At 49.9% G+C, this 14,464-nt stretch overlaps 3 protein-coding genes across 7 annotated transcripts; 1 reads left to right on the plus strand and 2 right to left on the minus strand.

Annotated features, from left to right (window-relative positions):
• Nucleotides 1–41: 41 nt before the first annotated feature.
• Nucleotides 42–4,795, minus strand: tnfrsf1a (tumor necrosis factor receptor superfamily, member 1a). Of its 3 annotated transcripts, none has more exons than XM_029129047.3 (10): nt 4,658–4,795; nt 3,619–3,703; nt 3,438–3,528; nt 3,229–3,354; nt 2,981–3,136; nt 2,809–2,887; nt 1,955–2,022; nt 1,674–1,840; nt 1,484–1,604; nt 42–1,386 (listed from the first exon to the last, which is right to left on the minus strand). In XM_029129047.3, the coding sequence occupies exons 2-10, from the start codon at nt 3,673–3,675 to the stop codon at nt 1,088–1,090; spliced, it is 1,164 nt and encodes a 387-aa protein (XP_028984880.1). In that variant the 5' UTR covers nt 3,676–3,703; nt 4,658–4,795; the 3' UTR covers nt 42–1,087. The 3 variants fall into 3 exon arrangements, with proteins under 3 accessions (XP_028984880.1, XP_028984879.1, XP_028984878.1); XM_029129046.3 differs by having other exon boundaries at nt 1,484–1,601; nt 1,674–1,843; XM_029129045.3 differs by having other exon boundaries at nt 1,674–1,843.
• Nucleotides 4,796–4,888: 93 nt separating this feature from the next.
• cd27 (CD27 molecule) lies at nt 4,889–10,603 on the plus strand. 2 transcript variants are annotated; one of them, XM_055503125.1, is made up of 7 exons: nt 4,889–5,020; nt 7,414–7,552; nt 7,670–7,795; nt 9,122–9,262; nt 9,799–9,843; nt 9,922–10,026; nt 10,110–10,603. In XM_055503125.1, exons 2-7 carry the CDS (start codon nt 7,414–7,416, stop codon nt 10,217–10,219), a joined length of 666 nt encoding a protein of 221 aa, XP_055359100.1. In that variant the 5' UTR covers nt 4,889–5,020; the 3' UTR covers nt 10,220–10,603. The 2 variants fall into 2 exon arrangements, with proteins under 2 accessions (XP_055359100.1, XP_028984923.1); XM_029129090.3 differs by lacking the exon at nt 4,889–5,020 and adding an exon at nt 5,240–7,056 and having other exon boundaries at nt 10,110–10,601.
• A 9-nt stretch (nt 10,604–10,612) lies between these two features.
• On the minus strand, nt 10,613–14,464 carry si:dkey-260g12.1 (tumor necrosis factor receptor superfamily member 14). 2 transcript variants are annotated; one of them, XM_029129063.3, is made up of 11 exons: nt 13,820–14,464; nt 13,619–13,688; nt 13,472–13,508; nt 13,172–13,282; nt 12,865–13,005; nt 12,040–12,115; nt 11,917–11,957; nt 11,710–11,826; nt 11,555–11,577; nt 11,360–11,462; nt 10,613–11,183 (listed from the first exon to the last, which is right to left on the minus strand). In XM_029129063.3, the coding sequence occupies exons 2-11, from the start codon at nt 13,685–13,687 to the stop codon at nt 10,918–10,920; spliced, it is 984 nt and encodes a 327-aa protein (XP_028984896.1). In that variant the 5' UTR covers nt 13,688; nt 13,820–14,464; the 3' UTR covers nt 10,613–10,917. The 2 variants fall into 2 exon arrangements, with proteins under 2 accessions (XP_028984896.1, XP_028984895.1); XM_029129062.3 differs by lacking the exon at nt 13,820–14,464 and having other exon boundaries at nt 13,619–13,800.

A 14,464-nucleotide genomic window follows, 5' to 3' on the forward strand; every position in this document is an offset into this window, starting at 1 on the left:
ACAGACGAAGCCAGTGAAGAGGTCAAAAACACAGACGTGTGTAAAGACATATGACACATTTATTACAAGTTTACACAGTAACAAGCGACTGTAACCGCTCCCCGGCACATTGACTGTAAAACTGATAAATGTGTGTCTGATAAAGTAGAATTGGTCCGTGCTGCAGGAAAGTGCTGTGAAGGCTGTGGTGTCCTGCCTGGAGGAGTGCGAGCGGTCGGGGTTGCGATGGACAGGCTGATGCCGACATCGGTACTTGGCTGAGTCGAGGCGTGTCGCCTTCTCCTAAGAGGCATAATGCTTGTATGACGGGGCTTCGACGAAGGCTGTGGCTGGAACGAGGGAGCCGGGTCCCGTCTCCACGCAGGGAGACAACAACCCGCTTACATTCATCATTCTGGCTCAACAGTAGAACCAGGGAATATTTTTAAAGCGCTAATATTTAACTGACCCCTCCAGCATTTAAAGGTGCACCTCCCTGTGCTGAAATCTAACATAGACTGCGATAGTGCATTTACTAACGGCGTAGCTTAATGGTCCTACAATACAAACGGTAAAATGATAAAGACGTTTGATAATACAATACAAACCGACCGATGATGCATTTCACATCAACCAGTCTTAAAATGAAATCATAAAAACCCTTTGTTCCCCATCAGTATAGTGATATTAAAGATATAGAGCATCGTTTTTCACCGTCCTCCACAAACGTCTGGGACGTTTTGGGAAATTTTTTTCTGTCAAAAGTTTGAACGAGGCGATCAGTATCCTTCTCCCGTGTACGGCGTGTATTCATTCGTGATACATACTGTGTGCTCCCATGAGTCATAAACAAAGGACAGACAGCAGGAATCGTTCTGCTCGTCCCCCACTTCCCTGAAACCTTCAGTAGTTTGCATGAGTCGTCTCCGTGGCGAGAGGTAGAGTGCAGCTGGCCTGGCTTGTGCTAGCACCGTGTGTGTGTGTGTGTGTGTGTGTGCGTGTGTGTGTGCGCGCGTGTGTGCACGCTGTGAGGCTTTGAAGCCGCCCGTGAGCGAGTCTCTCCAGGGACCGACAACACTTGGTTTCATGCGCGTCCATGTTCCTCCCGTCACGCGAGGCCGTACTTCGTCCCCAGCTCCTCCGCCGCTCGTCCCAGGTGGATCCTCCTCAGCTGCTCCAGCAGCCCCTCCAGCTGCGGCCGGCAGACAACCCGGCCCCGCCCCCCCCTGCCCCCGGGCGGGCCCCTCTCGGCCCACGCCCGCAGCATCTGGTAGTGGGCTTCGCGGCAGCCCCGGTGGTCCATCTCCGCCTGCTCGATCTCCGTGTCCCGCACGCCGAGAGTGCGAACGAGTTGCTTCACCTGCTGCACAGGTACCAGATCCAGCACGGCGTAGATCAGGTCGGGGACTGGAGGGAGGACAAACGAGAGCAGTGTTAGGGGAAGGAGAGAGTCGGCACAATGGTTGCCTGTGTTGGTGCCTGTGGGAGAGTCCAATGCACTGACTATTGACTTCCAGGGGGACGCAGTCGGGGAGTTTGCACGACTCCTGTTCGCTCTCGGGCACCAGAGCAACAGCCTGGACACTGTGCTCGCTGCACGGCTCCTCGTCCACAATCAGGACCTGCTGCGGGACGGGACTGGGTCAGACAGGGTCAGGCGGAGGCGCCTGCGGCGGGCGCATCGGCGCGCGTACCTTGCACGAGTCCTGGGAAATGCTGCGCGGATCGGAGGACGGACGGCGCAGCTTCTTCTTGGTCGACCTCTTTGTCGCCACGTAGGTGACGACGGTGACCAGAATGAGCAGGACGAGCACAGGCGCTGCACACACGGCCATTATTTTGAGAAGCTCTGGTCCGGTACCTTCTTGGGTCCCGGCGGTTTCGCAGAGGGGAAATGACACAAAGATGGAGATACGTTAAAAAAGCGGGTCTGCGGAGCGGCAGCTGGACCCTCAGTCCAGTCACAACTCGGTACCTTTGGTTGTGGTCAAAGTTGCGGGCTTGGTCGGCTCGGGACATAAATGGCGGCACTCTGGGCTGCAACTGTGGAGGACAGAGACACTGTTTCTCAACATTAAAAAGGAAGCAGCACATTTTAAAAGGAAGTGATCAACACAGGGCGAGCGAGAGAGAGAGAGAGAGAGAGGGAGAGGGAGAGAAAGAGAGGGAGACAGAGAGAGAGAGAGAGAGAGAGAGAGAGGGAGACAGAGAGAGAGAGAGAGAGAGAGAGAGAGAGAGTGTAACCAGAACATGTCACAGTATCATTTGAAGACATGTGGACAATTCCCCCGACTTGTTCCTTCTTCCTCTTTCATCTCTGACACACCTCTCTGTCCACATAGCTTCCAAACAGCGTATGTGAGAGTTTGGCTGAAGCCTTTCACAGTTTCAGCCGCTTGGCTTTGGTCTAAGCGAGAACATTTCGGCCTGTCTGAACATCTTAACCCTGTCTGACCCAGTTACGATGTTTTCAATTTCAATTTTGTCGACTTTAACAAAACAGTTTGACTTGAATGTATGAAAGAAGTGCAAATATATACTGCAAAACCACGAAGGGGGTTTTCATATATCAGTAAAACAATACGCTGAGTCACAAAGGAGCCCACAAGTCATTTACATACGTTTAACAGAGGAGCTCTCGTTAAGGTGCTGTTAAATGTCAGAACCTGGGTTCTGTCTTCCATGGACTCGACGATCGGAAATGCCTTGCGAGTTTCAATTCACTAAACCCACTTCCTCATCGGGGTCTTTAAATAAAACAATCCTTAACGTCAGGATGGGAACCAAGCATTCCCTCAGTGATTGGTGAGGCACTGGCAGCTTACTCACGCTTTGCACGGCTCACACTTTTTGTTGTGTCTGTAGTAGTTCTCCTTGCACGCACACTGAGTGTTCTTCTCTGGTGAACCTGTGCACGACACAGATGTTTACAGCTGAACGGCAATGGGATGAGGATCACTTACGGAAGCATGACTGAGTGTTACTGGAGTTACAAACGTACATGTTTGTTTTACCGTTTCCTCCGATCCACATATTTTGCATTTGAGACAGTCGAACGTCTCGGAGTCGATCATGGATTTGTAAAAACCCTCCTTACAGCGGCAAACTCTGTTTCGGTGTTTTTCGCATGGCGACTCCTGTTCTTTATTGTCTGAGTCTGTGGGCGAGTTGCAAGGAGAAAATGTAAGCAATGCAGTGGATTTCCAAAAAAAGCTGACAGGGATTCAGACGAAGCTCAGGTGACTCTACCTTTGCAGCGTATGCAACTCCTGCAGTTTTTGACGTAGTTCATCTGATCCGTGTATTGTTCCTTCGGACACACGACGCATGAGCTCCTGTGGCCAGTGGCATTGCACTCTCGAACGAGTTTAAAACCTGAAACACACGCGCAGTTCAGACATCTGGCAGTAAAGGGGGACACGGCCTCTGTGTGTGTTTGGTGCACAAATGATTAATACCAGGAGAACACTTGTTGCAGCAGATTCCTGTTTCACTGACATAGTCCCCGGGAGGGCAGGTCTGTGATGTCACTAGGGGGGTTAACGTGCACTGCACAGAAAAACACAGGGTCGGTGTCAATGCAGTTTACAAGCAGCTTCAGTGTTCAGCGTTTCCCAAAGGACCGTAACGATGTCTCACCAGGAGGAGCAGCGTCAGGCTCCAACTTCCTCTGTGCCCGCAATTCATGTTCCACATTTACCTCAGTCCATCACAAAACAAACACCTGGAACAGACCAAGTATATTAGAGTATATCACACTCGCGCTACATAGCGGACACAATGTACCTGGATACACGAGCACAGAGCACAGTTTAAAACTCATTGCATGTTTATAGAGTCTTGGAGATCGTATCTGTGAGTTTGGGTCAGACTGTGAATCACTACCAACAGACATCCATCAAGATGGAGCGCCACCAGCAGGTCACAGTCGCACAGTACACTGCAAACAAACTCATCCAAACTGAGTAAAAACAATAAATGCATGATTAACCCACTGAAATGTGGTGGTGGTGGGGGGGGGTTGCTAATGACGAAGAAGCCCCAAACTGTAAACAGATGTCGGGAGCATTGGACTGAGGAGGGGGCCGAAGTTTCACAGGGTGATTTCCTAACATGAGTTCAGAAAATGAAACTACTTAAAAGGTCAACAAAAAGTAAACAAGAAACTATATGATGATGAAACACTGGATCTTAGTGCTAGTTTTAACCAGATCCAGATAAGCCTTCGTTTGTCTGTATGCAAAGGGGGTCGTTTAAGGTGGTATTTAAACCTTTAGGGTGCTCTGCAAACCCTTAAGGTGCTCTGCAAAACGCCGTGTCTGTGACTTTAACCTTTGAATTGGACGATCCAAAGTGAACCAGACACCTCCGCGCTTTGGAGCGCCGCGCTTCGCTGCTGCGTTCAGGACCCCACGTCGCTCTGAGTGACTGACTTCCCCGTCGCTCTGTCCCGACGACTCATTTTACGCGTTCGGTGACGAACCTGGCGATTAATGGTCTGATTTCACAGGTAACGTCGACGCGGTTACGACCTAAATCTATAGTCAACGATTTAGATTGTCTTTTTGTGATGTCGTCGGTTTCGTTTTAGGTCGCTCACTCAACGCCCACTACAGCCTCAAGACTGATATGAATCTCTCTTTTCCGCAGACGCTTTCGGAGGCGCACCGGCACTTACCTGAAGCCCCGCCGCTGATCATCTGTCTGTACAGGTTCAAAGGTCGACGTGCACGAAAGCCTTATATTTCATTTAACATGCTTCTGTTTAAGGAAGCGGCGCGGCGGCCGTCGTTGCCCTCGGCAGAGAACGCGTAGGCGGACTCAAACGGGAAATAGCTGCGTCATGAACCCGTTTCAAGGAATCCGAGCCATAGTCTGGCAATGAGGAAGGCACCTGTAGGCAAAACAGAGCAATGCACGGCCGACGGTGGTAGAAGTGCCCCGGGACAGCAGTGACCCCTTCACGTCCCACTTTACGCCCCACGAAAGTTGTAGTGATGAATCGAGGGTGTGGGAAGAAGGGTCTCACTCTGTTAGAAAGGTGAGCAACCAAAACAGTAACAACAGTTGACCATTAATTAATAAATTATATTTTAATAGCTTCTCTGAAATACTCCAACATTCTGAATAACCAAGGGATAAAGACACAGTTACAGCTCATCTAAAGTATCAGTTGCATTAGTAATATATGAGTCAAACGAAATTCAAAACTAAGGGTAAGATCACACCAGGAAATCTAGATCTGGAGTGAAGCAATTTCATTTTTTTCCAATAAAAGGGACCAACTGTAAAACTACAATGAATCTATAAATGTATTGTGTATTACTTTTATATGCATAGCCTACAAATGTGTTATCCTAATTTTGTATTTATTATTTTATATATTTATTCAATAATAAAAATGAAATCTTTATGGCTCGTGTACTGCTGATCTTCTTACAGACTAGTGTTATCGATGGAGCTTTAATTATTAGGTTGTATCAATGACGTGCAGACTGAAAATGGGGAGTGGTCTGTTAAAGTAGCGACTTCAAAGCCAAACCCGACTTCCTTTCTGTACGCACTGTAACACTGACACCGTTACCGAAAGGATTCAAAGCCGGCTGAGGCAGCAGGTATTTCACTCGACAGGCCAGCAGAGTGTATTATCCTCACGTGACCTTTAAGTAGGCCTGCATGAAAGCGCTCACTCAGCAAGAGAAGTACTTCCTCAGAAAAACCACATCCTTCCATCTCTTCCGCCTCTCGCTCTCTCTTTCTCTCTCTCTCTCAGTCACCTTCATTGACACATGTCAAGTGCCGTCATACATGCACTTTTGCACGTGCCAACGTTCTTCAGTTTGTCAAAGGCGCTTCTAGTCAAGCCAACTTTGGCTTATTTCCTGTTCACCTCAGCGCAGCACAGTCAACGCTTTCCTGGCAAACAATGAGTCGAAGTTCTAATCAAGCAGACGAATGCTTACGGTCAAGCAGCGCTAATACTGAAACCCCAGATAAGTTTGCTCTAAGTCACTACGGGCTGCTTTTATTGCTCAGTCATCACTCTCCCAGTCATTGCTGTGCTCCGTCTGAGTGTGGCCGCTCACGGAGCCGCGCAGGCGCCGCGAGCGGCCCCTCGGCTGCTTCCTTTGCCCCCGAGGTCCCGTTTCGATTCAGAGGCCACGTGATCTCGCCCGGGTTCTGTGAGAACTGAGCTCGAGTCAGTTCCACTTGAGAACGGGGGCTGCGTGACGCACCCTGACAACATTTAATCTGTAAAGATCATTTGTGATCTTATTTTGAAAACGAGCCACAGGACCACGAGAAATATCTGTACACGAATGCAAATTACAGCGGGTTATCAGCGATTAGTAGAAGAATTCTCACTCCCACAAATTCCACGGTTTGTGGAGGTTTGTGAGAAACACGTCGTCCTGTGTGGAGCCGGCATCAGTTTACACAGTTTGGTGTCGACCCATCTATTATTAGCATCTGCATGGATCAAGTGCAGACAAAGCTCATGTTCATGTGTTCATGCAGCACCTTTTAATTGTTTTACATGATAAAGTGACTAATCTGATCTGGGTTTGATCCAAAAGGGGCATGTTTGTTTTTAACCCACTCCTCTGTGTCATAAAGCTCATCAACGTAAACCACTTCTTGGAATAACGTTGATCTTTACGAGAGAGAGCTGTAAAATCAATATGTGTGTGGAGCTAAATGAGTAGTGCATGATATTTTACTGAAATTACCTCATCACTCAGTTGTAACAAGGAGAGAAAGGAAGGAGTGTGATAAAAAAAAAAAAAAAGCACAGAGGAAGCGGGCGGGATGGTTTTAAAAGGCAAAATAGCGATTCTTTTCTTTTTTTGAAAAACGAGACCGACGGCACCAGTGGAAAACAATGAAGGTTGTAGGAGAGAGTAGAAGCCAGGGGGGTCTTAAGAAAAACAGAGACAGGATGAACGCGAGGGCCCGAACAGGCGCTTTTCAGAATGAGTCAACAGGACATTTTATGAATACACACTTCTGGTCCCTCTGCTCAGTCTCACACTCAGAGGGTCCTGGGTCACAGCGTGTCTCGTCTCCTCAGGCACAGTAAGTAAACTCTAAGAGCCTTTTAAGAAGTGTTTTTTTAGTCGGACTTTAAATAAAACACCTGCTAGGTTGAACTTTCTGTTTGTTGATGTTCTGAGCATCTCACCTCATAGGTGTGAGACTAGTGTCACGCTTGAATTAGTGCAGGGTTGCTTTTCTGTACTGGTTCTCATGGATGTTGGACGCGTTTTTAAATGCGAATTGTGCCTTTAGTCGCGAGTAAAGCTACCGTGACTCGTGTCATCACTGTGAGCCTCTGGAGCTGCTGGCTCTAACGTGAGCGCATGACAGCTCGTGTCCTCCTCCTCTCACTGCTCATCCTCCTCTCCTCGTGTTTCGTGGTGCCTTTTTCCCCAGATGCAGCCGCTTCCCGTCGTTTTCGCCGTCCTGTCCGGCCTGTGCTTGCTCTCGTCCGTGCTCTGCACGGAGTGCAACAGGACCCAGTACAAATGGCCGGTGAAACAGCCACATCTGTGCTGTAACAAGTGCTTGCCAGGTACGGCGGCGGCTTTTCTTCTTCACACTTCACACTTTCATTTGAGCAGGTTACAGCTCCGCGCGTGTGTGTGTGTGTGTGTGTGTGTGTGTGTGCGTGTGTGTGTGTGTGTTCCAGGTCAGCACATGACGTGGCGCTCGCCAACAGCCTGCATGATCGATTGCGTCCCGTGCCCGGAGAAGTTATTTAGTGATTCCTACAATGCGGAGCTGCAGTGCGAAATCTGCAGGAGCTGCACGAAGCGTGAGTATCTTGCCTGCTTTGGTTTTTCATATTTAAGGAGCCAGAAAATGGATATTTAAAGCACATATTGAAGGTCTGTGTGATGAGTGTGATGATCCAGCTGTACATATAGCTATAAGAAGAGCCTGTCACCCAGTCTGCCCCGTCCCCGTCCCTTGTGGTCATGTTACGTGTGCTAAAAGTGACTCAGCGTTTGTAGTATCGATCACCAAGTCAGACGGTTACAAACCCTTACAGAGCTTCGACCGGCAGTGGTTACCCAACGTTTTGAGAAGTCGACCCATTGAAGCCTAAGGTCACACACTGTTCGCGGGGGGATTCCCCGTCCTGTGTGTCATGGTGGGATCCAGTCAGACAGAGATGAGCGAGGGGAGGGCTCGTGTTGGGGTGGGATTCGGGGCCGATACGATCTCAGCACCCGCGCCTGCAGCGCAGCCCACCGAAGGTGCTCGCAAGAGCAGCCCGAGAAGCAGACGGTGGAAAAAAAAAAAAAAAAAAAAAACGGACAGAAAAGTGGTAAACATCGGAAAGAGCAGCAGACAGAAATGTCATGTCTATGTTATTACTCAGGTCGTTGCGCTGCTACAGTCGAGCAGAAAACAGCGTGTTGTGCTTAATTTCAAATGTCACCGTGGAAACGGGGCAACGGATAAAACGCAGACGCAGTGAGAGCGGTGCGCTTTGATTCTCCGTGTGAAAACTGGTGACATCAAAAACGACGGCAGGCGGCGAGTTCGTTAGATACCGTCAGAGTCACGTGTCGCGTTGTCGAGCGCCTCGAACCTGCACAGGAAGGGGCTCAGTGCCAATTAACGGCTGTGGAAACTAATTCTGGTGGAAATGATTCCGCCCACATCAAAACCCTCATTCACTGCTGCAGCACAACAGACTATTTTAGACACACCGACCTTTTTTTTAATTTCGGCTGCTTCTCATTAAGAATCATGCACCTGTAATTAATACACCATTGCATAAAATCACTCAACCGAAGCCTAAATAGCACTTCAGCGTGTCGCTTTGATGACGCTGGACGCTTTGGGACGACTCTGGCTCCACAGGGATCATGTGAGCAGAGGAAATTTCGGTTGAGGCTGAAGTGAGCATCCTGTAAGAAAGAACACGTGTCATGAAAGTGAAATCTTGCTTTCACTGAGCGATACCAGTGGCGGCCGTCTCAGTGATAATATAACACAGAAATGACTGAAACCCACAGTCTTTACCAGCCGTTGCCCGGGCGTCAGTCATTTCGCCTCTTCCGATATGCATCACGTTGCCGGAGACAAGCTGAGCGCCTTTTCATGACTGCGCCACTTCTTGTTTTCACAGAACACATGGTTGAGGCGTCAGCCTGCAACGCCACGCACGACGCCGTGTGCACGTGTCAGGCGGGGTTCACCTGCGCGGACCGGGCCTGCAGCGAGTGTGTGCCGACACGGGCCACCACCCGGCCCGCCCCCACGCCTGGCGGTAAGACGGAACGGACCGGGTCGGCCACGCCCCATCAAAACCTGCTGGTTCAGCACCAGCGCAACCAGTATCAGCTGCGTGTGTGGTCTTCACGCGTTTTATAGTGATGTCCCAGACTTGAATCGAATACGAGGCTCACATACTGTGAGAGCACTTGCTGAGAGTCAAACGGCAGCAATTCAGATCACAAGTGGCCGTTGAAACCGAGAGTGGGACTCGCACATTCTTGTATAACACCGCATTTACACGCTGTGTAATTATGGAAGTTTAAGTGTTGAAGCAACCCAGCGCTGGCACGAATGACTGAATGCGTTAAGGCGTCAGAATTCGCTGAGTCCATTTAGCGTAAATCTCATCTGACGGCCACGGGATTTTTAAATAGTTGTTCTTTTGTGGCGGCATGGTGGAGTCCCAGCTGAAATGTGTGATGATGTCATTACTAGACTGTTGATGGCGATGCTGTTCACGCAAGCTCATCATCAGCTCATGTGATTAGACCTCAGACTGACATGTGCACGTATTCTATTGTCTTCCAGCCTCAACAACTGAAACCACCGGGAGACGGTCCAAGTCTGTCCCAGGTGAGGGAGGCTAAATGTTCTGTTCTGTTCGAGGTTCCCTCCAGTGTCTAAAACTGCCTCTGACCCGCGTTCTTGCAGACACCGTGTGGTTCCTGGTCATAACTGCTCTCCTCTGCGCTGGAATCGCACTTGTGCTGGTGACAAAAATCTCACCCTTTCTGCAGTGGTTCAGGTTGAGGCACGGTTAGTAAACCGGTTCTGTTCTGCTCTGTTCTGCTCTGCTCTGCTCGCTCCGCTCCGTTATTCACCCTCCTCTCGTTGCTCAGGCTACTTCCTGGCAGAGAAGCCTGCCGTCCTCCAGTGTGCTGCGGACGAGGAGGTCTCCAAGCCCGTGCAGGAGGTCTGTGGGAAATGCGACCAACCCATCGACGTATGATCCACCAGCGACGCGGGCCTCGGAGCCTGCACTCGGATCCTCGCGTATTTGACGGGCGTGGCGAAGCCAAGCGTGCTGCCGGTCTGGACACCGGCTAATCGCTGATGACGGGGTCAAGCCGCCGCCGCCCCCCGCTGACTGACGGAGCCGCAGAAAACGGACTGTACTGTATGTTTGAAGACTGACACGATTCTAGGAGCCAGAAACTAACGGAGGGGCTGTTGCACTATGGTGTTGAAGTGCGGTATGTACTATGGTACAAAAAGGTTGAAGATATTACACATCTTTGATGATGTTTGGGTTTGTAAATAGACCTTTGGCGTTAGCTTGGCACACGTGTACACTATGTTGTATGTAAGTGTTTCTTTTGTACAAAATCTCTACTTCGCTTCCTTTATTCAAAATAAAATTTTATTGTAATAAAAATGCCTAATATTTGAGACACACCAAGCATGCAGGTGTAATACTTTAACAAGCTTATTGAAGAGTATGTACAGAATGTCTTAAATTATAACTTACAAATCATCTCCCAGCTGCTGAAAGTGTCTGCTGGACATGAAGCCTGTTCTGTCCGCAGGAAACCATGTCACCACATGTGAATCCTTCACAGTTTGTCAGGGGGAAAAGGGCCCTTCCCCAGTTTTGTAATTCCTTCCTTTAGAGGAGGTTGAGTCTGGATGCCAGAGCACGGGTCTCCGTCATAGCTCCTCTTCCTTGGAAACGTGGCAGTCCTTGCCCTGTTCCTGGGAGGGGAAGAGGGCGCTGTCGCTCTCCCCGCTGCGCTCCTCCTCGGACAGGTGGATGCTGGGAGAGGCCGCGCGGTGGTGGCGGGCGGCGCCGTCTCTGTCCTCGTCCCCGTCCTCGTCGCCGCTCGCCTTCTCCGCCGTCCTGCCGTCGCCCGCGGCGCCGAACTGGCTGAGCAGGCTGAAGACGACCGTGCCCGGGTTGTGGACGTGGACGGAACCTGCCGGGAGGAATCTGACATTTAGCTCCAGTATTTGGTTTATTGTGTTTAAGGTAGTTGTGGTTTAGGAATTAGACTGAGAGTCACAGCTGCGTCTTCCCCTTCTTTATTTTATTAATCACGCCACAAAGTGAGTCAAGCTTTTCAACTGAGGTTTCCATTTTTGTCATCATTACCTAGATTAGCTACTGAGAGAGGCGATGGCTGCTGCTTGGCGCCGAATGAGTCTCTGGGGACCTGGGTTGACTCCCTTGATTTGTGGGGAGCTTCACAGCCTCCCTAAAGAAGCGACGAACGCCAGGTCAGGACAAACGGGACGTGATGCGTGTGAACGTATCCTGTAAAGAGCGGCAGAAGCCTCTGGGACTTACCTCATTACGCAGCTTTACAAGAGCTGGAAAAAAAAAATAATAATTATGAGGCTCAAGACAAATGTCAACGCACAGTCATTTCTACATTTCTGTGAAGCCAAACAAACAAACTGTGTGACGCGAGACTGCGACGTCGGCTTTGACCAACATCTGACCTTGCTTGAAGCAGATTTCATCACCGGGGCGACGGAGGCAGAGCAGGATCACGAGGGCCACGCATCCCATAATGACCACGGGACTGAGGATGGCTGCCAGTGGACTGCTGGCTGTGCCTGAGAGAGAGCGGCTGTCAGACCTGTGCTAAAGCACAGCAGCGCTAACGCGATGACGCCATCCGTCATGTCAGAGGCGCACGCGCTCACCTGTGTTGTTGGACCGCGGTGGGACCGTCTGAGGAGCGCACCTGTGTGGAAACAGTCGAACATGTGACCAATCATGTCGTAACCTGCAGGGTTGAAACTCCTGTGTGCTCATTGCGGACTCACTTAGGAAACAGGCAGGGCTCGGCCACGCCGCCGTCACGTCCTGAGGAAGCGGACGCAGGCGCGTGTCCCCGTTTCCCTGAAGACAACACACCGGAGCTCGGGTTCAGTTCAGGAAGGACAAGCACGGACTTAAACAAAGCCTCGTTGTGTCGCCTGCCAACGGCCGGCCTCTCCCGACCGAGGTCAGAGCAGCAGGAGGGTGAAGAGCAAATGTCAGGGCAGAGAAAGTGAAAGTGTCTGGTGCAGGATGACGCGTCCAGTTTCTCCCTAAACACTTTGCCTCAGTCATTTTGGATCAAGGCATTTCAGAGGGAAGATATTTGAAGCTTTGGTTATTTCATTTCATTTGCATTCTTCTTTTTTTTTTTCAAGGAACAGGACTTTCCTCCGTCTTTTAAAATATCTACAGTTGAGTTATTTCAAACTTTAGTTACAGGTTCATAATATTTCTGCTTTAATGGGGTTAAAGGCTTGATTATGATGCTTTTATTTAACCTTATAAATACAATATAGGCTTATACGCTACTTCTAAGAAATGTTCAACTGTGGCAATGACAGCAAAATCTTGTAAAACTTCCCATGAGCATTTCTTTCACATCTCCTACTGCATAGCTTTTGAGACAATCTGAGCATCTGCTTACAGTAATTAGGAGTTCGCAACGTTCACATCATGCCATTGCTGTTCTTAGTAAACTGTCCGTACATGTGAGTGTGAGGGGGCCCCCCGCGGCCCCAGGCTGGTCCCCGGCGGGCCCTCTCCCCGTGCGGTTTGTTTACATAGAGCGCCCCCTGCTGGTGGAGGCCGGTCTGACGCTGGCAATTTACCTCTCGCCGCATTTCCTTGACTCTTCTCGCACAGTCTGCAGTTTAGGGCATCGTATTTGTCCGTGCACGTGTAGCCGGGTTTGCAGACGCACTTGGTATTGGACGTACGGGTGCAGGCCCTCTCCACGCGCAGATTGTAATCTGAAACGGAGCAAACCAGCGGTGATTCACAGCAAAAGTTCATTTCTGGAAATGCTCCCGTTCGCAGGTTTTTTTTTCTTTTTCGTGGGGTTATTATTGAAAGCTCGCCGATCTCGTCGCGGTCCCGGCTGTCGACGAAGCATCAAATGACTCATAGTCTCTCTACCTGGTCTGCAGTCCGCGAAGCAGCGGTGGCAGCTGTCCTCCTGGTTGCGCACAGACGTGTACCTGCGGGCGGCGCAGGGTGCGCACTTTGTGCAAGACTCCTGATACTCACCTGACGGAAGAGAGAGAGCGAAAATAAGCAGAGCAACCGGATGATGAGAGAGGGGAGCGTGCATATTAATGAAGGATGTGGTCGTCACTGCAGAGCACGCGTCAGATCTTCGGGCTGATGCTGCCTCAGACTGGTTTCAACGTATTATTCGCTCATTATAATCAATAAAGCGCCTCTGCTGACTCTTACCTGGAGGGCACCAAACACACTCCTCGGTCGCGTCTACCTGTGAACACAAGCAGACGGGGCAGACTTTCACTTTTTCGCACCGTGAACAGCTCGTTACACACAGTCGGACGGGCCAACGTGGGGCAGATAAACGGGCAGCATCGTTACCGCAGGGTAGACGAGCACCAAGCGGGCGGAGAGCAGCAGCGCGGCCGCGGCGTATTGCACCAGTCCCATTCTGAGGGGAAGCATCCAACACGAGCAGATGTTATCCAGGCATTACGGCATCACGTCCACGCGACGGCCGGCACACCGGCACCGCCGCTCGTTTTACAGGTAGGACGGTGAAATAATAGCAGGTTCGTTTACCTTCAGTGCGAAGCGTCTTCTGTTCACCCCGCGGTGTTTTGTTAACTTCCTTGAGGTGCGACTCCTCTTTCTCACTCTCTCCTCTCCTCTCCGTCATCTCACGCGCTCCGCGCATCCTCTGTGTCACTGTTTCCTTACCTGTCTCCCCACCCACTGATCTCTATCGTCGTGCTCGGCTCTCGTGCACAGACCCTCCTCTCTGACTAACGCTTCTGCTTGAAAAACCCTCGCCACTTTCCACGGGAACTGTAATATCTGATCAGGGAAAAGTTCTTAGCAGAGTGGAGACGAGCAGATCCGTCAGATAGTGGAAGTTAGACAGCGTGATGTTTTGATGATGGTTTTTAAAACAATAATGACTGATTCGTTATAATCTGACACGTTTCTAGATATTTGTTTGTTCTGATTAGTACCTAAGCTCTAAAATTCTTAAGATGAGATGACTCCATAATGATGTAAGTATTTTATTGCATTATTATGTTTTGTGATTAAATCAAAATACCCACATTTGTTTATCAGATGTGAAGTAGAATCATAAAAGCTGGAGTTAATCATCCAGCTCTCTCCGCCCCCGTGATGGTTTTAGTCTTATTCACCCAGGTTTTAATATATCCCACTGTAATGATTTCCACCCAGCACAGTGGA

The sequence above is a fragment of the Betta splendens genome, chromosome 16, assembly GCF_900634795.4.
Source record: "Betta splendens chromosome 16, fBetSpl5.4, whole genome shotgun sequence".
NCBI classification, from domain to species: Eukaryota; Metazoa; Chordata; class Actinopteri; order Anabantiformes; family Osphronemidae; genus Betta; species Betta splendens.

Bases quoted from the DNA above. Each gene is read 5' to 3' on its own strand.
- tnfrsf1a (XM_029129045.3), bottom strand. From the start codon at position 3,675: ATGTGGAACATGAATTGCGGGCACAGAGGAAGTTGGAGCCTGACGCTG. The intron at 2,888-2,980 runs GTACGTTTGTAA...TGTCGTGCACAG, and splicing joins GGAAACGGTAAAACAAACAT to GTTCACCAGAGAAGAACACT. The intron at 2,023-2,808 runs GTGAGTAAGCTG...TGTCCTCCACAG, and splicing joins AAGTGTGAGCCGTGCAAAGC to TTGCAGCCCAGAGTGCCGCC.
- cd27 (XM_055503125.1), top strand. From the start codon at position 7,414: ATGCAGCCGCTTCCCGTCGTTTTCGCCGTCCTGTCCGGCCTGTGCTTG. The intron at 9,844-9,921 runs GTGAGGGAGGCT...GCGTTCTTGCAG, and splicing joins ACGGTCCAAGTCTGTCCCAG to ACACCGTGTGGTTCCTGGTC. The intron at 10,027-10,109 runs GTTAGTAAACCG...CTCGTTGCTCAG, and splicing joins GTGGTTCAGGTTGAGGCACG to GCTACTTCCTGGCAGAGAAG.
- si:dkey-260g12.1 (XM_029129062.3), bottom strand. From the start codon at position 13,702: ATGCTTCCCCTCAGAATGGGACTGGTGCAATACGCCGCGGCCGCGCTG. The intron at 13,283-13,471 runs GTAAGAGTCAGC...CTCTTCCGTCAG, and splicing joins GTGTGTTTGGTGCCCTCCAG to GTGAGTATCAGGAGTCTTGC. The intron at 11,958-12,039 runs GTGAGTCCGCAA...GTTTCCACACAG, and splicing joins GAGCCCTGCCTGTTTCCTAA to GTGCGCTCCTCAGACGGTCC.